At 51.6% G+C, this 13,775-nt stretch overlaps 1 protein-coding gene and 1 long non-coding RNA gene across 24 annotated transcripts in view; one reads left to right on the plus strand and one right to left on the minus strand.

Moving 5' to 3' along the window:
- The window catches only part of DYSF (dysferlin), a 216,357-nt gene extending 207,010 nt beyond the window's left edge, over nucleotides 1–9,347 (plus strand). For all 23 annotated transcript variants that reach the window (XM_077842848.1, XM_077842860.1, XM_077842854.1 and 20 more), the window contains 4 exons: nucleotides 2,050–2,228; nucleotides 3,833–3,942; nucleotides 5,279–5,426; nucleotides 9,080–9,347. In XM_077842848.1, coding sequence (XP_077698974.1) covers nucleotides 2,050–2,228; nucleotides 3,833–3,942; nucleotides 5,279–5,426; nucleotides 9,080–9,118 — 476 coding nt within the window. In that variant the 3' untranslated portion in view covers nucleotides 9,119–9,347. The remainder of the gene's footprint in view (nucleotides 1–2,049; nucleotides 2,229–3,832; nucleotides 3,943–5,278; nucleotides 5,427–9,079) is intronic.
- LOC144280621 (uncharacterized) lies at nucleotides 724–4,678 on the minus strand. Its single transcript, XR_013349044.1, has 3 exons — nucleotides 4,385–4,678; nucleotides 2,323–2,408; nucleotides 724–1,057 (listed from the first exon to the last, which is right to left on the minus strand). It is a non-coding gene; the product is annotated as an uncharacterized LOC144280621 (long non-coding RNA).
- Nucleotides 9,348–13,775: the final 4,428 nt, after the last annotated feature.

Here is a 13,775-nt window from a genome sequence, read left to right on the forward strand (position 1 = left end):
CATCTGTATCTTTGGGGTAAATCCCCAGCAGTGCAATTGCTGGGTCATAGGGCACATCTATTTTTAGCTCTTTGAGGAACCTCCACACAGTTTTCCAGAGTGGCTGCACCAGTTCACATACCCACCAACAGTGCAAGAGGGTTCCCCTTTCTCATACTGGGATAATTTTGTGTATACACACACACGTGTATGGTTTAATATCTTGATTTTTTCTTAATGTTATATTAGGACTATATTTACTATGGGAAATAAACATTCTTTTTCATTTAAAAAATATTTTATTCGTGAGAGAGGCAGAGAGAGGCAGAGAGACACAGGCAGAGGGAGAAGCAGGCTCCATGCAAGGATCCCAAAGTGGGATTTGATCCCAGGACCCCGGGTTCACGCCCTGAGCTGAAGGCAGATGTTCAATCACTGAGCCACCCAGGCATTCCACATTCATCTACATTTGAGGGATGGAGAGACATGGCAGGGGGATAGATAGATGAATGCTCATACAGAATTGAATGAATGGATGGACAGAATAACAGCCTGATCAATGGATAGATGTAGTGCTCAACAAATGGCAGCTGTGGAGGGATGGGGTTAGTTAGACCACAGTGGATGGGTAGGTGGAGGGATAAGTGGATAAGTGGAAAGAAAGAAAACCCATCGGTGGATACTTACAGTAACTGAGCATTCCACACTGAAAAAATCTAATCTCTTTTGCATGGTATTCAAGAATTTCTTTAATTTGGCCTCAGAAAACATTTTTTAGATTTATCTTTCTCACTTAATCCCTTCAGCAGTTTATGCTCCAGTCCCATTGACTTCATCATGTTGTTGTGATTGGATTAGGTGAAACCACATGAAATTGCTGTTTTTATAGGTCAAAGATAGTTGAATACCATTTTCATATGGTTCAACCAAAAAGATGGAGCTATATAGGGAGATGATTGATAAAATGGACGAGTAGATAAACGGTATAGAAAGATGCTGCTTGGAGAACTAGGCAGGCAGATGGAAAAATGGGTGGATGAAACACAGTGAGATACCACTTCACATCTCCTAGATGACTCTAAAAAAGCAAAAACAGAAAATGGAAAACAACAAGTGTTGGAGAGGATGTAGAGAAATTGGTACTGCTGCTGTGGAAAACAGTTTGGCAGGACCTTGAAAAACCAAACACAGAAATTACCATATGACCTAGCAATTCTATTCTCATACCCCAAAGAATTGAAAACTGAGGCTGAGACACTTGCATGCCAATGTTCAGAGTAGCATGATTCACAATAGTCAAAAGGTAGAAACAACCATCGACAGACAGAATGTGGTCTCTCTGTACCATGGACCATCATTCCACTATAAAAAGGAATGAAGCACTAATACATACTTCAACATGGATGAAACTGGAAAGCATGCAATATGAAATAATCCAGACACAAAAGGAGAAATATTTTAGGATCCCGCCTACATGAAATATCTCAAATAGGCAAATTCATACAGAAAGGAGATTAGAGTATCTCAGGGACTGAAAGGAAGGGGTATGGGGAGTCATTGCTTAATGGGGACAGATTTTCTGTTTGGGAGGATGAAAATGTTTTGGAAATAGGTAGTGGTGCTTGATTGCATGATGATTGTGTGAATGTAATTAATGCCACCCAATTATACATTTAAAAATGGGTAAAGTGACAAATTTTATGTTATATATATTTTACCACAATAAAAGCAATTTAAAAAAATGGATGGATGGATGTAGACAATGGGTGAATGAATGGATTTGTACAACGTAAGCTGAAGTTGAACATGCAGGAAGCTTCGTGAAGGGTGAACCAGTAAGGGTAGATAACTGAGCATATGGATGCATGAGGAGTTGGATGCCCAGCTGTGTATGTGCAGTGAGAGGCAGTGGGTGGGGAAGTGGAGAGTTTGTGGGATCTGACCTGTGGCTAAGCCCATGGATCCAAGCAGAGGACGTGATAGTTTTTCCTGAAACTGCCCAGCCCCGGGATAGCCCCAGGCTGGCAGTGATTGAGAAACCCTCTGCCAAAGAACCCCTCTCTGCTGCAGGCTCCTTGCAGTTGGATCTCAACCACATGCCCAAGCCTGCCAAGACAGCTGAGAAGTGCTCCTTGGACCAGCTGGATGACACTTTCCACCCGGAGTGGTTTGTGTCCCTTTTTGAACAGAAAACAGTTAAGGGCTGGTGGCCCTGCGTAGCAGAAGAGGGCGAGAGGAAGATCCTGGCAGTAAGTGGGCTCCCTCTAGCCTGGTGCAGGCAGCCGACTGGCTTCTTCTGTAGGGATTACTGGGCACGTACTGGGCGCTCTCCCTCTCTCCTACCCTGCCTCTCCTGTCTTCCAAGGCGCTGTCATGGTTCTCTTCTAGTTCCCAGCCTTCAGCAACTTGAGGTTTGCATCCCAGGAAGCCTATTTAAATGGAAAGATACTCTTAACTCCTGTGGACATTGTTTAATTTATACTCTGCTCCTTGGCCTCTGGGGATTGTGTCTTCGGCTCCTCCTCGGCTCCTCTCCAGCTCCCCTCTGGCCCGGGCTCTCCATGGAGGACTGGGGGAGTGTTTCTCCCACTGGAGCAGGATCCTTCCAAGGACCATCCTTGTACTACTCTCCTCACCCAGAGGTCTGCTCAGGGGTGCCATGGCACTGGGGAGGATTGTCCTTCCTCTGGAGAGGAAGTGAATCCCTGAAGGTTTACTGAGAAAGTGCAGGCAGATGGCCAACCCCTAAAGTGGACCTGAAATAAAATACCCTTGTTGTAGAAGGAATTATAACACTTATTAAGAAGACTAGCACCTCAAAAGAACAACCAGCAAAGATAATACACAAGAGAAGTAGAAATGGCCATTAAACATTTAAAAAGTTTCATTCCTCCTAGTAATTAAAGGAATAATTTTAAATGTGAAAACATTTTTGCCTATTAAATTAGACATTAAAGAAAAAAACACCCCTCAATGCTCATTGCTGGTGAAGACACAGAGGCAAGCCCCTCATTTACCTCTGCTGGGAGGGCTTTTACCATTAGGTTTTACCATTTTTACCATTTAGGGAAGCAATTTGGTAATATATAGCCAGGGATTTAACAATATTTATGCCCTTGGATGCTGTCATCCCACTTTTCAAAATTTCCCCTAAAGAAATAAACAGACACAATTAAAAGTGTAGGCTCTGGGGTGTTTTTTTGCAGCATTATTTATAACATCAAAGAGTTGGAAACAACCTAAATGAACCAAAATAAGTAGTTTACTAAATAAATTATGGTCAACCATCCCATAGAATGTTTTACAGCCATTAAAAAACAAGCTTTAAAGAATATATGATTATATAGTGAAACATATTTCTAAGTGAAAGAAGCAAGCTCTGGTACGATATATACAAAGGGAGATATTGCATATACTGGCAGAGGAAAATAGCTCTGGTACATAAAAATATGAATGGTGCTGGTCTCCACATAGTGTAAGTAGGGCTGATTTTCTCCTTATACATTGCTGTAGTTTCTAAATGTTCTACAAGGAGCAGTAGTGCTTTTTTTTTTGTTTAAGATTTTATTCATGAGAGACACAGAGAGAGGCAGAGATATAGGCAGAGGGAGAAGTCCCGATGTGGGACTCGATCCCAAGACTCTGGGATCATGCCCTGAGCTGAAGGCAGACACTCCCCCATGGAGCCCCCCAGGTGCCCTTCAGTAGTGCTTTTGTGATCAGAGTAACCCTATATCTTAAAACAAACAAACAAATAAATAAAGTGGCTCTTATGTCTGTTCTGGCCGGATTCCTCTCCAAGCCATGACACAGAGCCTTTGTGCACCTGACCAGGTCCCCTCTGTCCCTTCAGGGCAAGCTGGAAATGACCTTGGAGATCGTAGCAGAGAGTGAGCATGAGGAGCGGCCTGCTGGCCAGGGCCGGGATGAACCCAACATGAACCCCAAGCTCGAGGACCCAAGGTTAGTGCCCAGTCCTTGACCCCTGATGCCCAGGGGGCCAGGAGGGATGGTTTAGGAGGCAGCCACCGCATAGTCATGCAGAAGTCACAAGGTCCAAATGACTCAGGGGGGATGTGACTTGTCCACAGTCATATGAGAAGTTAGGATCAGGGGACAGGCATCCTTTCAGAAATGCTCTTCAGCTAATATGAGAAGCAGGGGCTGCTGGGTAGGTATTGGTTGTGTGCCGAGCATGTGGTCATGTGGTAAATGTATGCAGTGGTATGGAACCTCCCTGATGGGTGGTTATTATCTCCATTTTACAGATGAAGAAACAATGTTAGCAAAGTTAAATAAGGTCATTCCACCTGGAAAGGGAAGCTGAAATTCTCACACCTGCTCTGATTCTCTCTGGAGCCCAATCAAGGTTTTTGCCTTGGCCCGGCTGCCTTCCGGGGCTCACCTGTGGTGTCACTGTGGCTTTCAAACAGCCTTCCAGCCTTCATTTTCCCATCTCTGAATCCCTGTCTTCCCTACCTCATAGGCTGCTAACGGATATAGACCAATCCAATGGATGTAGAGGCCTTGAGGGCAGTTACTAGGGCCGGGAGGATGGCTGTGGGGGCAGCGGTGAGAGCTGCATCTGGCCACCCCACAGGCTGGCTCAGGTCAGACTTGGCACAGATGGGCCATTTATCATGGTGATTCCCTAGTGCTGTGGGGCTGGCAGAGCTGTGAGAGGCATCCCTGCCCAAGGCTTTTGGGATCTGGGTGAAAGGCAAGAGAGCCCAGGACACCCAGTGATGTGCACTCTGATGTTACAACAGCCATTGTTGAGACACAACATCCTGCATGCTCTCGGAGTTGGCAGGTGACCTAGGGAAGGTTTCAAGGTTCTTGGCTGTGAGTGGGAGAAAGCCAGTTTTCTGGGTTCACTTCCCATCATCCTTCCCTGATCATGGACCAGCCATGTGCATGTAGGTGGGTGCTTTGGCTCAGCTGGGGCTCAGGGGGCTGTCACTCACCTAATGTGCCAGCCCCTTGAAGCTCTGCCCAGCTCCCACATCTCTAGCTGGGAATTAAGTTCTGGGTCAGGGAGAGGAGCTGGTGGCTGAGAGCTGGGTCTCGGAGGGTGCCTAGGGCTGGGTGATGCCAAGAAGAGGAGGCAGCATGGACAAGGCTCCCACTGGAGCAAAGGCTCAGAGGACAGGGGAATGGAGAGGGAAAGTACTGGGGCACTGAGGCTGGGCTGGTCCTGGGGGCCAACTGTGGAAGGCCAGGGTGGTTTGGGAGCAGGGTTTGGAGAAGGCAGCCCAGGTAGGGGATGCCTCGCTGACCTCTGGGGTCTCACTTCCAGGCGCCCTGACACCTCCTTCCTCTGGTTCACCTCTCCATACAAGACTATGAAGTTCATCCTGTGGCGGCGGTTCCGATGTGCCATTATCCTCTTCATCATTCTCTTCATCCTGCTACTATTCTTAGGCATCTTCATCTATGCTTTCCCGGTGAGTAGGCCTGAGGGGGAGGCCCAGACACTGTCTTGGAGGATCCTCTGGTCTGATGAGGGAGACAGAGCCCCCACTCTGGGGAGTCCCCAATCTGGGAGAGACAAAGTCCTGCCCTTGGGGCAAAGTCCTTCTCTTCGTCCAGTGGGAGAAACTGAGTTTTTGCCTTCAATGGGGAGACATAGCTGTGCTAGGCAAGCCCCTAGACTCTGTCATCAACATTGGCAGAAGGTGAGGCTCCTTGGGCAGGGGTGGGCAGTGGGCAGGGGAACTTTCTTGATGGATTATGTTGAAGTGGGTCTGGAAGGGAAGGGTAGGTATGGATGGCAGGGCTGAGGTGAAAACCCTTCTGTTCATAAGAATGGCACCTGTTGATGTCCAGAGGAAGGGAGGCCCTAGTGCTGGGATAGGGTCTCACTGTCTGCCTGAGGACCTTGATTGAGTGTGTCCTGCCTCTTGCGGTGGGGTGGGTATGGGGGAAGGTGTGGGCAGGCCCAGGAGCCTCTCTCCAGGGCACGTTGGTGATCGGGGTAGGAAGCCAGCTGACACCTGGCAAGGAGCTGTGGGGCCAGTCTACCAAGGGCTGCTATACCACCAGCTCCGCTGGGCTCCTCCCAGAGAGGAGTAGCAGGACCTCACCTTTGTTTCCTGTCTGTGCTTCCCTGCCCTCACAGATCATCAGGGAGCCCCAAAGATGCTCCAGCTCCCCACCCCACTGTGTCTCTGGAACCTCAGAGTGTGAAGTGTTCCCAGGCTGATTCCTGATTTTTAATGTTCTTTACATTTTTTTACAAAACTTTTTCATATTTAAATGTCAAATTGATAAAAAAAAAAAAAAGTAGAGAGAATGGCATGATCAACCCCATGTCACCCTGATTCTAATGGCAAAGAAACAGACACCCAGTGATGGAAGGGACTGGCTCAGGTCTGCACAGCAATCAGCACAGTTCTGGTCCTCGGTTCCAGCCATTGCAGGCCTCTGTCCCTATCAGCACCAGGCTGCTGGCCAAGGGTGCCGTCCCCACAGCAGGCACTGGGATTGACAATCTGCTCTGGGATTGACAATTACTTGTCTGAGTGCTCTTTGCTTTGTGAATCCTCCAGAGGACAGGGAGGATGGAGAGCTCTCTCCCACTGTGGCTGGCGGGGCCTTATATGAACAGCATGCATCTCCTACCAGGAAGACAGTTAAAACCACAAAGCCATCCCCTTCAGTCCCTAATATCATGGACTGTGAGGAATAGCAGGGGTACCATCTGTCCAGGCCCCAGCTACTCTCTGGGCCATAAGTGACAAAGGAGGGTCTGGAGCCGGAATGGCTGATGTGTCCAGCTGCAGGCCAGGCCCTCCAAGCTGCCTGTGGTCACCTGGAGTGCCCTGCTGAAATGTGTTCTGGGAAGAGTCACAGGCAGTTGGCTAGCTATGGCTGTGGTCTAGGGGAGGGTCCAGGTGGTAGGGACCTGAAACATGTGCAGTTTGGCGGGGGCCTCTTGAAACCAAGGAAGACCAAAGTCACAAAATCACCAATCTGGGGCCATGGAAGGGCATGTGCAATGTGGCAGCTGTGGATCCGGACTCAGGCTCAGACTCTGCCTCAGTATCTCCCCCGATTTGGGCAGGCCTGGGTTGCTGAGCCAGGGAGGCATGGCTCCCCTCGCTGGCCTGTCCTCAGGCTTCCCTCCTCTCATTTTGGGTATATCTGGCTGCCACTCAGTTCAGGTGAGGACTTCCTTAAGCACAGCATGTGTGGTGGGGTTGAGGGAGTAGGTGACGAGCTCTGTGCTGCCAGGGAGTGTGGTTCTTGGGGAGACACAGCGAAGCCAGTGAAGGAGGGATGGGGCTCCATCCTGAGGCTCGGGCCAGGGGAGTTTAGGCAGAGGAGAGCTGGCTCAGACCCTCACTCTGCAAGGAGGTGGTCTGAGGAGCAGCAGCGGCGGTCCCAGGCTGCTGGTCAGAGACGCAGGGTGCTGGACTGGCCCTGGGTCTGTTGGAGGGAGCCTGCCTTGGACACACGGAGGTTTGCCCCGCTATGTAGGATGGGGCTCTGTGCCTGGAGCGATGTTGGCGAGGCTCCAGTGTTGCCAGTGACCTCCTGGGTGACCTGGGCGAGGCTCTCCTAGCCACATGGGGAGGGGCTGGGCTAGCACTGCTTGGACCTGCTGTGACTAGGACTGGGGTCAGGGGAGTTCTTTTACCTTCCCTGGGGGTGCTGCATCTCAAGCTAGCCTTCTCCTGAAGAGCTGAGGGGAGGGCAGGGGCAGGTCCCAAGTGTCATCACTGCCATTCTGTGACTAGCTCCAGCTGGGTGGCAGGCCAGGCCTTCAGGGACCCAGGGAAGGAGGGCCTGCTCCCTGGCCGGGGCGGGGGGAGAGAAGATTTCCAGTCACTGCCAGCCTGTTGTCCTTCCTTACTTTTGGGCAGCCTTAGCCTCAGTCCCTGTGGGCAGGAGCGGAGGAGCACTTTGACAACAGCCCTTGTCAGAGCCCTCCCCTGTCTTGTCCCCCAACCGTGGCATCACTCTCCTTGAGTCCTTCTGGAAATCGTCCTCTTGCAAATACCAACTTTGCCTCCCTCTGCCGGAGCCGCACGCGAGGGCCAGATCCCCGGGGAGGGTCCAGGTCTAGAGGGGCGGCACAGGCCTGAGGCTGCAGACCTTTTTTGTGTGTAGCTCTTTACTACAAGCTGGGCACATCCTGCTTCCCTCCAGCCAGTTGCCCAGTCACCTAATAGGGCCCAGATCCTCACCGGGCTTTTAGGCCTTAGGGGCAAGGGGTCTGGTGGAGAGGGACCCGAACAAAGCCAGGGCTGCAGCCCCTTGGTCGGCCTAACTCCCCACCCTCTTGGAAATTACCTTGGGAGGGGGACGTGGAGGGCAGCCTGTCTGATCCTCCCGGCTCCCCCCACGAGAGCCAGCCGGGAGCAGGGCCAGTGTGGGGAGGCAGGAGGCGATCTGGCGGGGAAGGAGCGGTGGCTTTGTTTCCAGACTTGGCTTTCCCGGGCCGGCGCTGGGGAACATACTGTCCCAATTAGGAGCCCTGTGTTGTGTTGTATGTGTTTTCATGGTTTTTTGGGGGGAGGAGTGGGGAGGGGAGATTCCTGTCAGTCCTGCAGCAGGCAGGGCTTAATCAGGGGTGACCCATCTCTAGCGCTGACCTGCGTGGTAGGTCGCCCCCATACACCCCACCCTGCAACCCTCTCTCTGTTTTCTGGATGGCACTTGTGGTGGCCAGTGAGTCCATGTGGGTTCCTGTGTGGGGCCCATGGGAGGGGGGTGGCGAGAATTATGGCCATGCCTTCAGGCCACCTGTCTGGTGGAAGAGACCACGGCATGCCTGCTTCTGACCAGGACCTGGGTGATCAGAGTCTTCTTGGCAGGTGGTTGGAGCATGGAAGTGGGCAGAAGGCAGAGCAATTCAGGCAGCTGTGGCCCTAGGTGGGAGGGTGCAAGCAGAGTTTCAGGAGGGTGTGGGCTTGTGTGGTTGGCGAGAGCCCCAGTAGGTGGGGTGTTGAGCTGAGTGTGGTGCAGGGGGTGGTGAGGGTAAGGTGTGGGCAGGTGGTTGAGTAGGTGAGCCACCTTTCCCACCTCTTGCCCCCCCCCCCCCCCCCACCCCGGAGGCTGTCATCATGTGTTGCTGCCTCTTCCCTCCCTCCAGAACTACGCTGCCATGAAGCTGGTGAAGCCCTTCAGCTGAGGACTCTGGCCCAGGCCTGGCTGCCTTCTTCACCTACCTTCGCTGAGCTCCTCCAGACCTCCAGGCCTGACCAGGCTGCCAGGGTGGGCAGACAGACTGGCACATGCACCAAGAGTTGGTGCCATCGAGTGCTGGGATCATTGCTGTTTCATCATTTCTTTCTCCCCCAATCCAACCCTTTTTGGATCAGCCCATAGATATTTCAGTAAAAAAACCAGTTTGAACCACAGGGCCATGTTGGCTTATGTGTCCTTGTAGTACCTGAATGAGGTGTGACCGTGTAGGGTGGGGTGTCTGGCTGGGTGGGGTGCGAGTGGGTGCGAGTCATCTCTGGCTTGGTGTTCTGAGGGAAACTTTATCCTTTGACAAGATTGGTCAGGGTGGGTGGGTTTTGAGGCTCGGCGTCTGGTCTGCCTAAAGACCCATCATGTTCTGGTTCTCTGAGACATTCCCCTTCCCCGCCCCTCCCCACTTAGGCTTCTCCTCCTCCTTTCCCGGGCTTCGCTTTGCTTGGACGGGCAGTTACTATACCTTCTGCTTTCTTTGACCATGCCCAGGCAGAGGGTCCACTTTATACAGTTGGAGCACCATGGAAAGGGTTGGGACAGAAGCTCTCCAGGCAGGGAGGGCTGCTGGACCTTTGGCTGTGACCTTATCCCCCACAATTTTGGGATTTCTTGGACTCCCTAGCTCTGCTTCCTTACCCTGCTTCGAGATCTGGTCTGCACAAACACACCTTTTCCTTGTGGTCTGTAGCTTAGCATTAGTTCAGAGTCAGTTGTCTCCTGCATGAATCAGGCTTAATCTACGGGGGCAGCAGGAACATACTTAGAGAAAAAGCAAAGAGCACGAAAACATTGTGTTTCCAAAATAGAGGCCTCTGCTTCTCTCGCCCGAGGGGCTGGAACTCTGGAGCACTGCGCTGGCCGCCTCTCCTGTTTCCCAGGAGGGCTTCTCCTATTTCCCACTGTGAGTCTGCTCCCTTGGCCTGGGACCCAGACTGAAGCCCTGCCTTGTTTCACCTGATTGGCAGACTGGGGGGATTGGCACAGGACTGACATCCTGGACCCTTCTGGGTGAACTATACTTCCAAGAATGGTTCTCTCAGAGAGTGCTTCTCTCTTCAGGAAAGGTTCAGGCTGGAAGTGGCCCTCGATATTCAGCTGGGGAAGGAAGATCTGAAAGGCAGGGCAGGAATCATTCACTCATTAATTCATTCATGCTCTTCATTCATTCATTAAAGAAATGTGTGTGTGTGTCTGTAGCCATCTGTGCACCAGGCAAAGGGCTAGGCTCTAGAGATACAATGTTGATCAAGATAAACATCGGTTTGTCGAGATGGTTCCTGCCCTCCCACACCTCACCACTGAGTCAGAAAGGAAGACAGGTAGATAGGCAATTACATTGCGCTGATGGGTGAGCAGGGGTTACAGGGTCAAGGGCAGAGAGTGGAAAAGAAAATAGAGGGAACAGAGGGTGTGAAGACTGGCCATAGCCGGAAACCAGTTCAAAGATCTATAAGAATTTCCATGTGGGCACCGAGTTCTCAACCAGGGGCAGTTGTACCCCTCGAGGCATATTTGGCAGCTCCTGGAGATGTCTTAGATTGTCCTGGCTGGAGGTTGATTTGGGGTGGGGTGAGGGTGCTACTGGCATCCAGCAGCTGCTAAACATCCTTCAGTGCACAGAACAGCCCCTATCTCCCCAAAATAATTATCTAGTCCAGAATGCTGTTCCTGCTCCTGTTGAGAAACTCTGGCATAGAGATAGTGGATTCCAGAGATACTGAAAATTAGACTTGAGAGGCCCAGGGGATTGATTGGCTAGGGCTGGGATTGGGGTGGGGTGCCATAGGAGATACATGCCAAGTGGGATAAATCTCGATTTTCTGTCTTCATGACTGTTGGTACCATTCACGAAGTCCATTTTGACGAGGAAGTCCAGAAATATTTAGTGCAGAGTCACAATACCCTTCCTGCCCTCCATGTCTCCTTGCAGTGATGGTCTCTCTCCTCCCTTCTCAAAGTTCTAGAAAGCATCGTCTGCATTTGTGTCTCCCTGTCCACACCTCACACTCACTCCTCCGCCCACTGTTCTGACTCTGTGCCTGTGGCAGACTCTGCTATTCCTCCTTGCTCAAAGAATCCTGATACTACTCAGCTTTCTCAATGGCCAAGTACTGAGAGAGGAGCCGCGCCCCAGCCCTAGTGGGAGTTGTCTTCTTAGATCAGACCAATCACAGTGACATCATCCCCCTTGCCAGTGATTGGTTTAGGAAGACACAGGTGATTCATTTATGACCAGTGAGACCTGAGGGGAAAGTGGTGGTGGTGGTGGTGGTGGTGGTGGTTTTGGGGAGTGGGAAGCAGCTGGGAAAATTTTTAGGAGACTTTATGCCCAATAACAAAGAGCATGCAAGGAGGCTCATCTTCATCCTCTGCCTTTGAATCATGTTGTGGGAAAATGTTAATGACCTGAGCTCTGGCAGACATATTGTGATCATGAGGGGCACAAGCCTGAGGAAGGATGCCAGCACACCGAGGATGGCAAGGACCTGGTTCTCCATGAAGCTGTTGAGAAGGAACCAACTCTGGAACGGCTGCAACTTTTAGTCATCTTGCTACATGGGGTCATGAATACCTTATCTTTGATTGTGTAGTGTGCTACCCACAGCTGGCCGCATGCTCACGGGTCAATCTTCTGCTCTCTGGAACACTGTTTTTACTGCACTGCCAATAACCAGGGCTACGCTGTGCAGGCACCCCATCTCGGATGTCATACATTTATTATTTATTATAACAATTTTCCTACAGATGGCAGTAAAGTGTTTTGTTCTAATAAAATCAGTGTGTTACAATAGTTTTATCACAGATGTAAACTACCTTGAGGAAAGAGCACCTTTTTCCAATTCACACCGGGGTCCCATCTAGCCCCGGTTGTTAAAGCTGCAGCCACTTACCCTTCCAGCCTCTGCACAACAGCTGGCAGCACTGAATGTGCCTCTGGTTCGTGAGACACTTTAAATCTTTGGCTTCCATGACATCACAGAGGTCCAGCTTTCCTCCTCTCTGTTCTCCTCTCTTTCTAGGCATCCTTCTCTGTTGGTCTGCCGTGCTGCCCAAGCTGTGGCCGTGGCCCTTTATTACACTGCACACCTCCTTGGCCACCACATGCGTTCCTGTGGCTTTGATTGCCCTCCAGGGGCGACTGACCCTGGAATCCCTATGTCTAGTCCTCTTTCTGCTCTGTGCTGTAGCCATGTCATCCAGCGTCTTAGCCGGTGGGGTGGGGTGGGGTGGGGGGCATCTCCCCGGGAGTAATTCCCATGCACAGCAAGCTCGAGACTCCCACTCAACATCTCTGTTCTCCACCCCGTGAAAGCAGCTCCTGCCCTGCCCTTCCTTCCATACACTCAGTCACTGGAGCTGGACGCATGGGAAGCGTTCTTGGGACTTTCTTCCTCCTTCCCCCTTACCTAACACATCACCAAATCCCAGATTCTGGCTCTCGAGTCGCTCTGCATCAAGCTACTTCCCTCCCCATTCTCACCATTCCTGCTTGCAGTGAGGCCACCAGCAGGCTGGCCTCATGGAAACCCAAGAATCCTTCCTTTCGGTCCTCCTCCTCTCCACCCCCTGGCCCCATTGCCCACAAGCAGTGGAAAGGACCCTGGGATGGTTCTCCAGCATCCTCAGGAGGGAAGTCAACCATCTCTGGCTCCTCCGGAGGCCACTCCTTGCTTGCCTCTCTCATGTCATTTGCTGCTCTTCCCTCTGCTCTGCGGAGCTGAGCCAGGTACAGACCTGGCCTTGGCCCATCTCCTCTGGGGTGTCTACCCTGACCTGCTCTGGTGCGCAGCCCTCACTGAGATCAGGCTGACGTGATTCTCTGGGCCTCCCTGCCCCTAGTCTGTGCCCCCAGGGCTGAAATCGCATCACAGTCCTTCATGAGGTGTCTGCTTCCTTTGAAGAAGGAGCTTTGCTGGGTGTTTCACTGAAAGTTCTCTTGAAGTAGCCAGGCCCTCAGAGCCATTTAAGATGGGTTGTTATGTTCTGAAATTTGAGACCCATTCTGGCTGCAAGGTGGCGAATAACTCATCGGTTAAAAGGGGGGCTTGGGAAAACTCGATAAGCCTTTTGTATTCAGAATACTCAGCTCCCCACCTTTGGTTTCTCTGATGGTGTTTTGGAGAGAGGTGTTCTGCGTTCATGCGTGCACACACATGTGTGCATGCTCACACACACGTACACGCACACACCGTTTTCTGTTCCCTTTCCTGGACTGTGTGGATGGCCCAGCAGGGGTGGCAGGGAGGCGGGATGGACCGAGGGAGCTGTAAGCATAGCCCTGGCCTGCCCCGGGGCCCACACTCCCCTCCCCATTTTGCCTCCACCCCTAGGGAACCCACACGTGTCTCAATCCTCTCTCCATGTGTTTCATAAATGTAGGATTACGGGATTTCCAGAGGAGCCAGGTGGGCATCCCCCGACAGGGGCACGGGGACAGCTCAGGAAAAGTTTCCTGCTTGCAGAAGACAACTGGGGAGGGTCCGGGTCGGCCTGACCTGTTCAACCTTAACCGGCGGTGGAGCCACTGACATGACCAGGGAGCTTTGCTGCTTCCCTCTCCCTCCTTTTCCAGTCACCGCTGTTCCTTC

Source organism: Canis aureus, chromosome 12 (assembly GCF_053574225.1).
Source record: "Canis aureus isolate CA01 chromosome 12, VMU_Caureus_v.1.0, whole genome shotgun sequence".
In the NCBI taxonomy this organism is placed as follows: Eukaryota; Metazoa; Chordata; class Mammalia; order Carnivora; family Canidae; genus Canis; species Canis aureus.